The sequence below is a fragment of the Nicrophorus vespilloides genome, unplaced genomic scaffold (assembly GCF_001412225.1).
Source record: "Nicrophorus vespilloides isolate i.1.1-1 unplaced genomic scaffold, Nicve_v1.0, whole genome shotgun sequence".
In the NCBI taxonomy this organism is placed as follows: domain Eukaryota; kingdom Metazoa; phylum Arthropoda; class Insecta; order Coleoptera; family Silphidae; genus Nicrophorus; species Nicrophorus vespilloides.
The window spans coordinates 48,238-66,147 of NW_017098078.1; the positions used below are offsets into that span (position 1 = coordinate 48,238).

The 17,910-nt window shown below is 31.6% G+C and overlaps 1 protein-coding gene across 1 annotated transcript; it reads left to right on the top strand.

The window, feature by feature from the left end:
- The first annotated feature begins 3,871 nt into the window (after window positions 1–3,871).
- LOC108561623 (fibrillin-1) lies at window positions 3,872–17,814 on the top strand. Its single transcript, XM_017919648.1, has 11 exons — window positions 3,872–4,024; window positions 9,760–9,804; window positions 10,183–10,440; window positions 10,818–10,985; window positions 11,043–11,414; window positions 13,808–16,279; window positions 16,331–16,543; window positions 16,595–16,721; window positions 16,778–17,157; window positions 17,222–17,319; window positions 17,405–17,814. Exons 1-11 carry the CDS (start codon window positions 3,967–3,969, stop codon window positions 17,591–17,593), a joined length of 4,380 nt encoding a protein of 1,459 aa, XP_017775137.1. The 5' UTR covers window positions 3,872–3,966; the 3' UTR covers window positions 17,594–17,814.
- Window positions 17,815–17,910: the final 96 nt, after the last annotated feature.

The following is a 17,910-nucleotide window of genomic DNA, read 5'->3' on the forward strand; positions in this document are numbered from 1 at the left end:
TATACAAAATGGTATGGAAACCGTTTAAGCAGGGGCGTATTTAGGATTGGTCTTTATTGTACAATAAAAATAGACAAAACTGTTCGAAACTTGGAGTCGCTACTGCGCTTAATATATTTGTCAAAATTTGTTTCAGACATGAAGCTTCTAAGAAGCACAATTATAGGTTTCAAACAATGCATGAATATTTTATATAAGATATATATTTGAATCTTAAAAGGATTTATGAAGGTCGGATTAAGTCTTTATTGCTTTAGGGTTTGTTTGTTAGGGGGGAATATATCGGGTTGTCGCGATAACCGAAATCCCGTCAACCAAAATCCCGACTATATCAAAATCCCGACTGTATCGAAATCCCGATAGTGGCGTTTATTTTTATAATTTCTACAATAACAATTAACAATTTTATAATGAATAAGTCAACGAAAACAAAAACATTAATATTATTTATTGTTATTAATAATCAAGAGTCGGAGTTCCAAAAGTGACAGTTATTTAAAATTTACCTAAAGCAAAAAGAGTTTTAAAAAATGTATTTTTTAAAAGATTTAATTAATTATACTAAATTTGAACAATATTATAAATAAATATTGTAACTGAAGAAATTAAAAAAAAAACATACTAACATTAATGAAACAAAACAAACAAGAAAATGAAGATTTTTCCGTTTAATGTGAACTATGCGAAATTGAATAAAATTGTTATTTTTTTTAAACTTTAATTAATTTCGTTTGTCATTTTAGTATAAAATTGTATATGCTTTTGTTTCAAACTTTGGAAATGTCCACATAATACAGCAATTAGTAAATAGCAATATTTCAAAAATATTAAAAATTAGTACACAAAATTACATTTTTTTTGGATACAATTATACAGCCAAGTCTCTTTTTGTAGTTCCTCGATTAATCCGGTTTCAAAACAGCGGAACCGATAGCCAGGACTATGCGAGGTATAGCTATAGTTTTATTTTGGGTTTGTTTATATCATAGTCGTATCATATGAATATTGTCATTGTTTCCATTACGTTTATTTATAAAAAATATATATTTATAAAAAGCAACAAATATAGATTAAGACTAAGAATGTGTTTATGTAGACTGTAACGGACTTTATAACAAATGACTATATTCGATCTGTTTGTGCACAGATAAAATGTCTACAGTTTATCAAATAATTCGCGTCGACTAAAAAAGCAAACAATATGAAACAAAATAAATGCATATCATTATGAAAGATTATATTCATGTTGTTGTTATATTTGTCAAAAATATTTTCATTTTTGTTGAATATAAATAATAAAATTATATTATTTAATTACATATGAAAATTTTTCAAGTGTTAATATCTTAAAACACATTACTTTTTATATCAGATATTCGTAACATTTTTTTTTTATTATTATGCAATTATTATAGATAAATAATTAGTACAGATGTGCAATGTTGGTTGCATATAACTAAATATATTTGTTTTCCTCTCGAAGATTAGAATTTTCATGTAATATTGATTAGATGGAAAAAAAACTGACAATCAAAGAAAAATAAATTAAATAAAGTAAATTAGCTAACAAAAGTTCAATAATTAATAACAAGAGGCACTTTTCTAATTTAAAACTGTAATTTACTTAAAAATATTGTAAATTTTCGTTAAGATACGTGAATGTTTTTAAATCAAAGCAAAATATTAAGAGTATTTATTGTCAAAACAAATATATTTGTGTAATTCAAATTTTGTCTTTACAAATGATAAATGTTGGATGACAATATTAATCTAATAATAATATTCTAATATGAATCGGTATGCGTCTTATTATGATAATTGTAAGATTTTATTTATGTATGTATGAATTTAGGACAAAAAGTCTATCCCACCACAATGATTGTGCAAAAACGCTATGGCAATCAATGTACAATGAATATTTATTGAACATAAATTTGTTCATATTTATGTCGCCGATGTATGAATTAACATAGTTAAAGTAAAAATAATAAAAAAATCCTTTTATTTCTTTTAAAACACATTAAAATTAAGTTGTCTATAAATTTTTATTAAATAAATATGTGGTACTTTTTGGTAAAGTCATGCAATTTTCAGTTTAAATCGTATAATGAATAGAATAGTGAATAGATTACATAAACTTATTTCATGGTATTCTGCTATACAATATTTCTTTTCGTTACAACATAACAAAAATTACAAAACCTATACAGACAAGTGACAAGTATTACTTGAAAGTAGGTGTTTCCAATTGAAAAACAAATCATTTTTGTATACAATATAAAGATTACATTAAATTACCAAAAAGTATTTAGGTCTATTTCACGTCTCTTTATAATTGAAATAGTGGTATAAATGTGCCGGTATTATAAGTACTATCAGAGGACAAAGGGTTAAAGGGAATTTGTATTTAAACTGACTGTATTAAATATTGTTAATTATCATTATAATTTATTATCATGTAGTTCGGAGACTGAACTAGAATAGTAGTTGTTGTTCCTGTCAAATATTTATGACAGGTATAATGAAGATCCAGCATGCTTGAAATAATTTATGTAATTGACACATGTCAAAAAATGTTCAAATTTAAATAAGAGGTCGATTAGCCGTAAAAAATAAAATCATAATTTCAGTTTCTTGTTGTGTACTTAAAAATATATAAGTTTTAATCTGATGACACATCTAAATCTGATTACATTACATTTAACAACTTAAATGAACTTCACAATACTTGACAAGTTACTTGACAAATACATAAAAAGACAAAAAAATTGCCGAAGACTACATTTTTAAGACGCAAAAGTGATAAGCGTTAAACGAGAAGTAATTAAATGTTGTATATCTGCGCATTGAGATTGCGGAAGAAGGAAGACGTGGTAATTCGATCAACGAAATATTAAGTGACTTCATTCCATTTTCGTTCCTTAATTGCTTGTCCATCCATTTGAAAGCTCGTTAACATTCTTCTCGTATGAACATTTACAGCGTGCAGTTCGCATAAATTACACGGCCGTTCGACTGTTAAAAAATATATTTTTTAACATTCGTACTTACTTGCAACTTGCATATTAACTGTTCATCTTTTGTTTTTCGTGCAGCATCAGTACTATTGTTCGGCTATTGACTGCGCCTTCTTTGTCCGCTGCATAATTTTCTTGTAACCAATAGCTCTTCGATCATTCCTTTGCTTCCGCATTTAAATTTAGCTATTATTCTCGGGACGCATCTTTTACAATCTTCGTATTTCTTTTAGTTTCCAGCTAAATTACTTTCAAGAAATCAATAAACAAAATATAGGATAATTATAATTTTCGAAACAACTAAAATTATTACTTGCATTTAATAAAGTTGTTGTATTAGTTATAGAAACGGTCAAATAAATTACAAAATCTACCACATAAATCTGTATCAACATATACAAGTGTTTACTAAAGTTTTATGTATAATTAATATACTTATATTCAACTAATCTAAATATACTACAAGACAAATAATCTTTAGATTAGTTTTTCTTTTTGATTAGTAATCCACAGATTAGTAGATCTATTACAAGTCTAGTTATTAATGTTTTATATTTTTGATATATTTTTATACGTTAAAAACTTTATGAATATACTATAAAAACAATATAAAATAATCAATTCTGATTAGAATTAGGAAATATTAAACGTATAATTATTTTACAATAAGATGCAGTAAATGAGATAAATTTATGTCTGAAAGGTCTTCTTTTACATTGTGGCTCCTGATGCTGCGTGTGTCGTCTCTCCATGTTTTCGTACGTATCTTTGGGTGTGCGTATGTTTGTGTGTGTATGTGTGTCTGAATATATGTGTATGAGTGTAGAAGTAGAAGAAGAAGACAGAGACGCTATTAAGTTTATAGTTAGCTGCAACGCGGCCTAATGCAGTCCGTTTAAATGTGATACAAGAACTATTAGCAAAGATCGCCCGAAAAAGAGAATACAACATGCGGAGGAAAATTTATAGTTTGACGATCGCATTCGGATTTTTCCTCATGTCCATCCGTAAGTCCATTCAATTCAATAAAAGAAAAAAAACTAATCTTAATTTAAAATTTTTGATATTAATATTTAAAAATAAATAAGAAAATTTAAATAAATCACAAATATTTAGACTGAAATAATAAATTTTTCATGAAAGTTAATGAAAAATATACTTCATTAACTTTTGTAAATAGTTTTCAACTTTGGTCAATTTTTATAAAAAAAACTCAATTTTTGTATGTAAAATTGTGATCCGTTTTGTGTATATAATTCAGCTAATATGAAATGTAATTCATATCTATAAATATATTAATTAACTAGCACTTCACGTTTTTTGCTAATTTCTTAATAATTTTAAAAGATTGGCTTAAACGATCTGATGGAAACAGATTTTCAGTGTTTGTGTATTAATGAGAAATTAAAGATTAATTGCATCCACTTGTTATTTGATTTATTTTATCTAATCGATGGATATTATCTATTTAATACATTGAAGTAAAAATAAAGGGTTTTAAGCTAATTAGAGCTTAGTAGATTGATAATTTTTGTTTTATAAAAAATACGAATTTAGAACATTTATTTATAAAATTTATCCAATTTATTTTTGATTTAATTAGTTCATCACAATTAATTTTCAGATATTCATCTAAATCTAAATTAAAATATTGATAGTAATTATGTAAAATTTCATTGAAAATACTATTTAAACAAATACAGTAAAACCGCGTATAGTGTGGCTTCGATTAGCACGGATTCACTAAATTATAATTGAGCAAAATAAAAATAAATTCTATATATTACACAAAATTATTATTATTTTGTGCTGTCTGTTTTCATGAACTTTTAAAATCCTCGATTTGTCCGGTTTCAAATACCCATTATCCGCACTATGCGAGGTATTGCTATTTTTATGCTGTTAACTTTTGCTGCATTTTTTTATTTTGTTATGTAAACCAATAATTAATGATTTTTATGATTTGTAAATATATAATTTGAGAATTGTTTGTTAACCCTTCTTTAATTCCTTTTGATAGGTTGATGTAAACATCTGTATACTAATTTCATTTATCTCAGGTTTAATTTGTTCCATGTTTTGGAAAGTAATAAAGGTTTTTGGTGCTTCATTTTTAACTTTCAATTATTTCAAACAATTTTTAATAAAAGTTGATATTTTCATGTTACATTTTGCCATTAACTTATATGAAATAATTAATTTCAGCTAATTAATTTAGTGAAAATATTGTAAGTTGTTAACATTCTTCTTACTTATTATACTATAAAAATATATGTATAATGCAAAACAGTTAGAGTTTGAATGTGTTTTAGCAATTTTGCTATTTATAGCAGATAAATGCAGCAATTTTGCATCGCGAATTGCCATAACTGTGAATAAATTTAGTCGACAATTGAACCTAAAGTCGATTAAATACGGGTCAGACAAAAGAGCAATGAATCACATCCGATGCATTCAATTGTAATGTTTTCATCATTATCGAAGTTCACCAGCGAACTGGTTTCTGATCCATTCTTCGCCGACGGCAACACGTACACATATATTCAATCGCTAATCCGAACACATGCTCTTCAAATCCAAGTTTGAAAATGCATCCGAAACAATTATCATCCATCACTTTTACATACAGCAATTATACGTTTAATTTGACTAATTGCACTTCACGCGCTAAACAAAACCGGTCCCTAAATTAGTTTGTAATTTGCATTCCTAATGGAAAACGTCGCTCTTAATTCAACTGGAAATGTATAATCTTGATAATTATCAAATCTTTAATCTTTCTAAAGACTTCCTTATTTTAGCAAAAATTATTTTTTTCATCTTAATAAAGGTCATCAAAATATGGTAACATAATAGAATTTGATAATAAGAATGTAGAAACAATTTATAATTGTTTGTTCCTAATAAGATCCTTGAAATCACCGTCATTGAACCTATGGGTCATGTTAATTTTGAAAGGGTCGCGAAGTGACGCTGTCACCTTATGTCAAATTAGTACTTTCAATTTGTTAATGTATTTTATAAGCAATTGGGTCGCAAAAGTATATAAACATTTGTATTTATTGTAAACTTGATTATTCCATATTTTCTCTCAGAGATTCATTCAATTTGTACAGTATCTATTAATCTTTCAAATAAAATTAATATTGATTTGATGACATGTAATGACTATGATTTGTTTCGTTTTAAATCGTACAACTAAACTGTCAATCGATTGATAACTCTCTATTGAATTCTAATCCATTGAGGTTATTTGTATTGATTGGTGTTTAAATTTAGTATCGAAGGTTTCGGATCAATCGAATCGCTGTCAATTGTTTCGCATTTATTGGGCTTAACTGCATTTAGATTGGAATCGTATGTAATAAGTCACACATACTGACGTTCGCTTGTTTAATAAATTGTTTAGCAATATTTGAAATTCAAAGGCGCTTTTCAGTCGGTTTAAAATTAATTCCGAATGTCAGGAAATAATCAGTATTTGTGCAATTCGAACTAATTGGAACATGGCTATTTAGTTAGTAAACAAATCAGCATTAATTGGAATTGATAAGGGGATCTTAGAGGCCGCGCGAAAAAAATCCTCTGGATGCAAATAGAGGCATCATTGTAACTGTTGACAAGGATAAGAAGATTGTTTTTTAAATTTGTTGTGAAACGCGAGATTGGTAAAACACGCTGGAAACGGGAGTTGTCTGAAAGCGGTTTTCAATGATTTTTATTCGTTTTTCTTTTGGTATTTCTGGAAGACTAATGGCTCTAAAAACAATGTGAGTAGGACAGGGAGACTCCCACAACTGTGCTACAAATGGCGGAAGATTTAAGTTTTTGTTTGGGCGAACTTTCCTAATCTTGGGACAAATACGAAACAAATCGTTTATGACGGTGAAGCATGCGATAAATAGTTCAATTTTATTAACAGTCGACACTTTATTCAAATTGCGACTCGTTTCTTTGGATAATACTTTTTTTATCGCTCGAAGTCCGCACACGCAAGTCCATTATTGTGTCGGGTGTTACATAAATTTGGTTGCACGATGTCTATATTAGCTCGAATTTGAATTTTCTACCTATAAAATGATCCAAAAAGAGCTCACACAAATGGAACGGAATTTGGGAAATATTAAATTTAACAATATCCGAAATTTTTAATAGCCACATGGACATTTCGCATTATTTGAATAGGTTTTAGTTACAAAAAAAATGTGTTTATTGGTCATAAAAAAGCGTTACTATTTTATTTATAAATAACTTTAAATTTAAGCATTAGAAATAAATAATATTTATAGCAATAATTTTGTAAGATCTTCCAATTATATAATTATCAAATAGAAAGTGATATAACCTTAACGTACAATAATGACGATAAAATAAAATCGTAACGTTTCTTTCATGACACCTTGCATTATTCAACAAATTAATTTTATAGTATACAATTGTTGAAAATGATATAAAACGTCGTTAATTACATTCCTAATTTATTATATAAGACTAATAACCTTTTTTATTTTTATTCTCTATATTGTATTATACATCAAAAACAAATTTCTTTATTTATCTTATTTATTAATTGAATGAAACAAACTACTATATATATATCTTTGTGATTAATTAATAAAACAATTTTAAGTAATCTTATTTACTTCATTTTATGTGTTAATATGTTATTTCTCAATGCAATTAATTCACAACTAATTTACTGCTGTTTATGAGGTCAAAATAACCAGTTCAAAGTTGCTCTCATCGTAAAAAATCACATCCATCACATCGAAGTTACCACCATGTCTCGACTACTTTTTTTTGTATATATCTGCATATATCAAACATGTTTATATAACATTATTGCTCGTAGATAATATTTTTTATCTTTAAAATGTTTGCTACCATATATGAAGAAGTTGGACAATCTTAGTCGTTGATTGCGTATTCAAACATACAAAAATAACACGTTAGAAAAAAAACTCAGATAACTTAAAAAACATTGAGTATTCTTTTTATATTCATCAGTTTAAGTATCCATCAAAATATCATTTAACTTTTATAACAGTTTTATTTCAGTTATTTATTTTTTGTTTGTTGTTAGGTTTGCACAAGCTGACATAAATCCAACTTGAATAATTTCAATAAATCTAAGCATTATTTAAAACTGTCAAATGTCACCTGTCAACTGTCATCTGTCAAATGCAAATGAAAAATTGCAAAAAAAAAACGAACAGTTAAACCCACCTGACAAAATGAAGAAAGCTGTGAAGGAGACAATGAGATTAAGCAACAACAGAAAAAAATGCAATAAACATAAATAATAGAGAAACAAAGAAATCAAAAGATTACCAAAAGCTTAACAATGCCCGAAGATGTAAAGTGTGACATTTGGGTGAAAGTTTTCTTTAAAAAAAAATATAAAGATACAAAAAAATGTTTTTTTTTTATTATATATTTGTTTATTTATTGCATGAATAGTTATTTACATTTTGTAATTAAATTAAATGCAGAAGGTAAAATCATACAGGTTTTATTATCCAATTAGAAAGGTCTTTAATAATAAATTGAAAAATGTTATGAAATTATTTAATAATCTTACATATTCAATCCATTCAATTGAACGTTTCACTTCTTATAATTGCTCGCTGTTAAATGTTTCTCTTCAATTTATAGTATAAAAGAATGAATGAAGAAAAGGTAACAAAAAAAAACAAATTTGTTGAATTGTGTATGTTTTGTGATTACATAAACGATGATTACATAAAAGCGAAGCTGCAACGTAAACACCGGAATTCGTACAAATATTTGTGAAAGATAAGGGTATCCGTGTTCGTTCGTAATTATAACGAAAATGAAGATGTTAATTAAGCGGACGCGACAGAAATTGACCCTAATGACAAGTTTGAAGTGATTTCGCATGCACGCGAACCGCGACGGCGACAGCTTTGATCCGCCACAAGTGCTTTACCACTTGCATCTGCAAAATAGACGATTTCGTCTTCAGTAATTGTACCAATTACTGTAGACTCACCACACAAAAATTTACATTTCAACGAATGTACGCACGCCAATCGCTACTCACATATCTTTCAAGTGGACTACAAGCATTATTTATTTTTTTAAAATTATAATCGTGGAATTTATTTCTTTTAGAAAGAGTATTAAAAAAGTACTTAAATGGAACTATACAAATAATACATCTTTTTCTTTATTAATACCGTCGAGTCATCTCTATTATGACTGCACTGTTAATTTAGTAAATTTACACATTTACTAATGAATGACACTAATTAGGTTAAATTTAATAAAAAAAGTTAATAATTAATAGAATATTTTGTTAATGACTTACGTAAACCCGTAGATTGGACAGTATACCAGTAGAATATTTATTAAATATTCACAATTTTATCAAAACTGTACAATTTTTATTACATCTATAATTGAGTAAATATGAATAGTCATGGTTACATAACATATTATATAAAAATATATCGTAAAAGAATAGCTGTAAACTTAGACACATCTGTTTTCATTATTCAATTATTTATCAATTTGTGAAAGGCTATCTATCATTCATCCACTTTCCGCTATACACCTTGCTTAACTATTGTAAGCTGTCAAAACAGGATGGACGCTTTATGAAGTTGAATCGATATGAAACAATTATTTCATTATTTTAATACATATCATATTTTACTACCATGTTATGTTATAAACGTTAGATAATCAGGATGTTTGTAATGATTACTATAATTTTCAGAAGCAACGTCTGGATTAGAGGCGGGGAAGAAGATCAAGATATCAAGTAAGTAATGGATTTGGACGAGATGCATTTTTCTCTTGTACATAATGGTCACCGGTTTCTACAATTCCTACTCCTCCTCCGCAACAAATAAATGCATGTATTCAATCCGTCCCATCGCGCCGAATTGCGCAACGGCTCTCCATCATATTCCTCGTCCCGTATTTGGAACGCAGATGTCAAGTCCATCAAGCCAAGTAATTCCAAACCCATTAATAATCTATCAATTCTAAATTGTTAAACAAACTTCCACGTCCACGTCAGTTAACTGCCAGCCTTCCCGCATTCTTTTCAGACGTATTGTTGAACAACGATTAATAATAATAATAATAATAAGTAAAAGAAGATGAAGAATAATAACAGATTGTTTCTTAATCGCAGCACCGGGTTTAGAAGAGATACCGACGAATCTCTTGAACTTGCTGGACACGAGCTGCGCGAGGAGGAAGATCACGGAAGCGCCGAGAATCGATCACATGGAAAACGTTAAATATTCGAAGAGAAAACGGGCGAAGAAGACGTTCCTAATTGCTACTTACAGCTGTCAGGACGGTTACAGTTTGCTGAATGACAATAGAAAATTGTATTGCGGCAATGGGAAATGGATGGGTCCTTGGCCAATATGCATACCCAACGCAGGTTGGTCCATCATCTTTGAATTTTGAAAATTCCTTTCAATTATTTGTTAACTAACAAAAAACAAACTTTATGCAACCAAAGTTGTTGCAAAATAATCCTAAATTACCTTGGTAACGGTCCTGTCACAATAAAATTGTATGAATATACTTGTACAAGTACTTATCCAAAAATATAATCATAGGTAACTTGTTATATATCGCGTGGTGAGTAACCAATATTTTGAATACGTTTCTTATTCTTCCAATAATTATAGTTATATTCAAGTGAAGAGAAAAGTTACAAAATGTTTTAAGTTTTAAAATGTTTTAATGAAATAGGCAGAGATACAAATCTATTTTGACTTTTGTAAACTTTATTACAATTTATTTTATCTTTAGGACTTGCCTACACCCAAAGCGATGATTCCAATGTAGTAACTACAACAGGATTGAACGAATGTCCTCAAGATTTTGCTAAACGTTGTCAACACGACTGCGTCATGTCCAATGGAAAACCTAAGTGCAACTGTTACAACGGTTTCCAAATGAACAACGGAGTCTGCGAAGGTTCGTGCTTGTTTCAACATAATCCCAAAAAAACACTCAAAATTTCTTCATTTCCAGACATAAACGAATGCTTAACGAACAATGGAAATTGCGCCCACGAATGCACGAATTCACCAGGATCATTCCAATGCACGTGTCCGCCAGGATTCTTCGTTTCCGAATATTCATGTGTTGATATAAACGAATGCACCTTAAGGAACGGACACGGACCGTGCCAAGAGACTTGCGAGAATACCGAAGGTTCTTATAGATGCTCTTGTCAGTTGCCAGGAACTCAGTTGGCTCCGGATTTACACACTTGCGTGGATTTGGACGAATGCCAGCAGGGGACTTCCGGCTGTTCGCACGGCTGCATCAATACACACGGTAACACCTTCTGCACGTGTCCCGAAGGAATGATGCTGGACACGGATTGGAAAACGTGCACAGGTAAGCTTTTCTGATGCAGACTTTCGCTTTCATTTTATTTTTGGCAATCGTGCAGAGCTGGCCTCTTCCGATGAGCCGCACAACGAAGATGAAGATGATTACCAGGAGAAAGGTGAAGACGATGATGATGATGATGATTACGAGGAAACGGCAAATGCTGATGAGTACGATTACGAGGATGAGGAATATATTGATCTGTATCATCGAGATAACAAAACTGATAATGAGTTGCTAATCAGCGAAGGTCGTGATGAAAATAAAGAGAAATCTATGAAAAAAGATACAATTGATATGGATAATATCATACCAAACACTGGTAATGACTATAACGAAGATGATGAATATGATGATGAAATTTCCGAAAAAGAGACAGAGACTAGCACCAAATCAATTGAAACCATTGAAGTACCAACAGAGATTGATTTAAAAAATGAAGTTACATATGATGAAGACGTTGAAGAAGATAATATATCAAAAACAGACGTTATAACTACTGCAACTTCAATTATTGAAGAAAGCGACAATAATATATCAACTGAATCTACAGAGTCCTCAAGTAATCTAAAAAAAATTGATGGATTGGAAGATACTGATGAAAATGCTAAAAATGATTATGAGGATGAAAACAATACTATTGACAAATCTATAAATTTAACAAGTTTAAATGAAGTAAATAAAACTATTGGAGAGGATTTTGACGAAGAAGAAAATAACACATTGAATAATGAAGTCATATTACACAAAGAAACTAAGAATGATATCAATATAATTCATAAAATTAGTAGTAATGAGGAAAAAGAAGATGATGACGATGATTATGAGTATGAAGAACATACCGAAAACAAAAATAAAACGGTAAAAAATGAAATTATTTTAGGTAAAGAAAATAAAAATTCTACAAGTAATGATATCACTGATAATTATGAATATGAAGAATATTCTGTTGATGAAAATAGTACAAAAAATAATGATTCTGTAATACATAATGAAAATAATTCTTTAAATAAGAAAATTGAAGCTGTAGAAAATGAAGAAAAGGTTGATGATGATGATGATAACGAATACGAGTATGAAGATCATTCCGAAGAGGAAAATGATGATTTAGCAGAAACTAATATTTTAAATAATGAAACAATTATTGCCACAAATAATGTAAATACTACAAGTGATAATGAATATGAGTATGAAGAAAATTTGGAAGAAGAAAATGTTACAGTCAAAAATGAAAACGATATTACGATCAAAAGTAATGTTAACTTAACCGAAAGTGAAGAGGATCTTGGAAGTAATAAAGAAGGTACAACTTTAAAAATTGAGAAGAAGATAATAGTTGATGATGATAGCAATGAAATTGAAAAACCCTTAGATTTTACAACGAATAAAAAAGAAACTGAAAATGAAAGCACGGAAGAAACAAATCCAACTACTGAGAATAATATGAATGAAACTGATATTATTGATTATGACGAAGACGACTACTACGATGAACATATTGAAGATACCGTAACTGAAACAACAACTGAAGCAGATTTGGAAGATATCGAAAAAACTGTTTTGAGGAAGCAAGATGAAGATAATTATGATTATGAGAAAGAAATTTTAAATGAAACGATTAAAGAACATAATAATATAGTCGGTATAAATGAAAGTGAAACAACAACGGAAAGTGTTTCGGAAATAATAACTACAGAACAATCTCAATTACACGAAGATTTTGATAGTGAAGAATATGATTATGATAATGAAAATGAAGTAAATAAAATTGCTGATACTTTAACAACCAAATCACCCAATGAAGATAAGTTTTATGACTCAAACGAAGAGTATGAAGAATATGTAGAGGTAACAACATATAATGCAGTGAACGAGATTGAGAAAGCTGCAGAGAGTGAAATAGAAGATAACTTGGGAGAATATGCTAATGCGACTTCATCTCAAAATGTAACTAATCATCAGCAAACTCTAACTGATAATAAGGAAATTGAAACTACTGAAGGAGTAATTGATGATTATGAAATTGAAGATGATTACAGTGAAGAAATTGAGAAAATAGAAACTACAACGATGAGTATCAAATCAAGTACGGATGCAGATTTGAAAGGAGACGTAAACTACGAAGACTACGATTTGGGAGATTACGAAGATTGCGATATGGGTTTCCAACAAAGCGAAGGCAATAATTGTGTCGGTGAGTTGAAATTAATAAGTAATAAACAAACACGAATGTAGTTATATCACGCACTTTTCACTCCATGTTTCTCTATGTACTTTTTATTTCTCTCACTCTGACCTTGGGATGGCCTTTCTGCTTTGCACGATTACCTAACAAGTTCCAAATTAGTTTGCATGCTTTTAATGTCTGTTAATTATTCTCTAAATTTTCTTGATTAAAGATATTAACGAATGCGAGGATTCGCCTTGTTCCCATGAGTGTGTTAACATTGTTGGGAGCTACAAATGTGCGTGTCCAACGGGTTACCTCATCGGACCAGAGAATCTTCACGAATGCGTCGATGTCAACGAATGCGAATCGAAACCGTGCTCTCATTTATGCGAAAACACTGTTGGAAGTTTCGTTTGTTCATGTCCGGATACTTGGATTCTCAAGAACAATACTTGCGTTCAAGACAATTGTCCTCCGGGTTACAAGATGGAAAACGATGGATGCGAGGATATCAATGAATGTTTAGATGGTGTATGCGATGGTTTGTGCGAGAATACCAATGGATCTTACGAATGCTCTTGTTATGAAGGTTATTACCTTAATGAAACAACTAGGGCATGCGTTGATATCGATGAGTGCATCGATGAATACTCAAATGATTGTGATCAATTGTGCTTGAATACACCTGGAAGTTACAGTTGCGAATGCCAGGAAGGCTTTTCTTTGATCGAAGGCATTTGCACAGATGTAAACGAGTGCTTGGATTTCAATGGGAACTGCACTCATCTTTGCGCTAATCTGGAGGGATCATACCAATGCGCCTGCGATATCGGCTACGTGCTGCAGGAAGATAACAGGACCTGCAAGGAGTTGGATTTATGCACGGATAATAATGGCGGTTGCTCGCACGTTTGTGAGAATTACAATGGGAGCGTTATCTGTGGATGCCCCGATGGTTACGAACTGTACGATAAGGACTGTTTCAAGATAAGCCCTTGCAAGATCAACAACGGCGGCTGCTCGCATTTCTGCGAGCACATAAACAACACCGTCAATTGCCTCTGCCCTGATAATCATAAGTTAATTAACACTAGCTTCTGCGAGATAGATGCTTGCTTTGAAGAAAACGGAGGCTGCTCACACATGTGCGAGAACATCAAAGGTCAAGCTAGTTGCTCCTGTCCAGATGAAACGTATGAACTTAAAGGTAAGATTTGCTACAAGATAAATCTTTGCCTGATCAACAACGGAGGTTGCTCTCACGGATGCCAGTTCAATAACAATGAGGTCGTCTGCGATTGTCCGCCCTACCATGAACTAAATGATAAGCAGTGCAAGAAAATAAACCCTTGCGAAATCGATAATGGCGGTTGCTCCCATCTCTGTGACTTCTTCAACGATCAAATTAATTGCGCTTGTCCCAAAGGCTTCGAGCTGGTTGGTAAAGAATGCGAGAGGTACGACCCGTGCTCAGTGAATAACGGAGGATGCTCCCATGACTGCTTTAACAACAATGGAGATGTGGAATGCCTTTGTCCTATAAGATACGAACTGATCGATGGTAAAAACTGTGCTCCCATTGATCCTTGCGCGGATCGAAACGGTGGATGTTCTCACTATTGCTCAAGCACAACTGGTTTTGCACGTTGCCACTGCCCAGAAGGTTTTCAATTAGTAGATAAAACCTGCGTAAAGATAGATCCATGCAAGTTACTAAACTGCTCGCATTTCTGCATAAACCAGAACGAATACGCGCAATGCTACTGTCCGGATAACTTGCTTTTGGTAAACAATACATGCGTGGATCCGTGTGAAGGCTTTGGTTGCTCGCATTCTTGTAGGAGCGTAAGGGGTGTTCCCTTCTGCGAATGTCCAGATCATTTGATGCTTTCAGATAAAACGTGTATTGATATAGATCCATGTTTAACCAAAAATTGTTCACACGACTGCGTCTTAGTAAATAAACAGGCAGTTTGTAAATGCCCGGATAACTACGAATTGCAAGATTCTATTTGCAAACCCGTAAATCCATGCACGATTAATAATGGAGGATGCAGTCATATTTGCTATAGCTATCGCGGATTTGCAAAGTGTTCCTGTCCAGACGGTTTTGTATCACAAGGAAAGAAGTGCCTGGACGAAAATCCTTGCCGAGCAAACAATGGAAATTGCTCGCACATTTGCACCAACGGTAATGGAGTTAGTACATGTAGCTGCCCAACTGGTTATACTTTACGACCTAACAAAAGAACGTGCAAAGATATTAATGAGTGTTTAATAGAAAACGGTAAATGCTCGCATTATTGTAAAAACACTCCAGGAGGTCGCACTTGCTTATGCCCTAAAGGTTATCAGTTACACGAAGATCAATCTCAATGCACCAAAATATCTTGTTTCTATAACAACGGAGGATGCCAGCAAATTTGTAAGAACTCCTATGGTTCAATCAAGTGTGGTTGCACTGAAGGATTCACGTTGCAAGAAGACAAAAAGTCTTGCAAGAAAGCTCAATTCAGTGAATGTCCACTTAAAATCCCCATCAATGGGAGGATTAAGTGTACAAACCAAAACAACTCTTCCTATGTTCCGGTCAACACTCAATGCCTGGTAACGTGTGACAGAGGATACAAACTTATGGGCGAAAGTATAAGAACTTGCAAGTCTTCGGGAAATTGGGATAGGGACGACGCCTATTGCGTAGGTATGTATGATAAAAATACGATCTGGAAAACAAACTAATCATCATCTACAGGAGTTTCTTGCAAGAAAATGCCACATCCTTTGAATGGAAGATTTATACCGACGAGTTGTACGTCCGGAAAGAATTTCATCGGAGAAAAATGCAAGCTACACTGTCGGATCGGATATAAACCAAACCCGAATATGGAATTGTTTACCTGCTTACCCAACTCACAGTGGACTCCGGACATTGAAGATAATCACATAGTAAATGCTTGCGTTCAAGGTGAAAACGTTTAACCATAAATTTGTATTTAATTAATCTATATTTTTTTAGAATATTATCATGTAGAACCTTCAATTCGTTGTCCAAATGGCGGTTCATTAAATTTTGATCTACCAAAGGGCAAGAATAGCGTAATGGTTCAAATTCCAAAACCGGAATCAAACGTAGATTGGTGGCGGTATATAAGATGCAAATAATATGCTCTAATTGTATTATTCATAAATCATTTTGTAGATTTGTCAAGGCCACTCCGAGCTGGGCTAAACAGTTATACTCAAACCTAGGTCCCGGACGCTTCGAGGTGATATTTAATGCTTATAGCCCCACATTAAACACCTCCTCCAGCTGTCATCTATTGATAAATGTACGAGATACTGAAGCACCTCAAATGACTGGATGTCCTGCCAATATGGAGATCACACTGAGGAAAGATGAAAGGACGAGAACGGTTTATTGGCAGGAACCAATTTTTACGGACAACGTTGGTGTTAAAACCGTGTACAAATCCAAGGAATCTTCGTCGTCTTTAGGTCCAGGTTACCATCACGTTAACTACATTGCTAGTGATAATGCTGGAAACAGGGCCTTCTGCCACTTCACAATTTCCATTAAAGGTATTTTGCTGTATAAGTGCGCATCAGCTATTTTATTTCATATATCATTTGTTTATTTATATAGAATTTGGATACACCTTTAATTATCCTGGCAGATACAGGGCCGTGCTAATTTGTCCGCACGGAATTCAATACATGTCTAACTCTCCTGATAACTATGATGTGAGTAGTTACGATTTTCCAATTAATAAAACCTTGTTTAATATACAAAACAAAAAATCAGGAATAATATAAAATCGTATTTCAGAATTCTATAACAACTAGGAATGGATGTCATTGGAGCCATATAAGGGTGCGGGAGCCTATGGGAAATGCAGCCTATAGATTGCCATCATTCAGAACGCACCATTCCCAGCATGGGTCAAATCACAACAGTCATGCATACAGAGACAAGCTAAAGAGGAACTTGTTCGATTGGAATAAAAATTGTTGCTAGAAGTAGGAAGAACATATTCCTATTAAAACAATGTGTATATTTTTAACAAGAACAAAGGCAATATTTAGTAATACTTGAAACTAATGTATAAGTGAAAATACTTCTGTTATTCAATGTAGACAACCCAGTAATCATTTAAGTAAACTATTAATCATACATTTTTTTAAAATGTGCAAATAACTAATTTGAATTTAATAAACGCATTTACATGGATGATTTTTATTGGTTTATACGGGCGACACGATAGCGGCGAAAGCGCAATCTGTTATACATCGATTGTAACCAATAAAGCTGATGATAAAACAGGTCGTTAATTA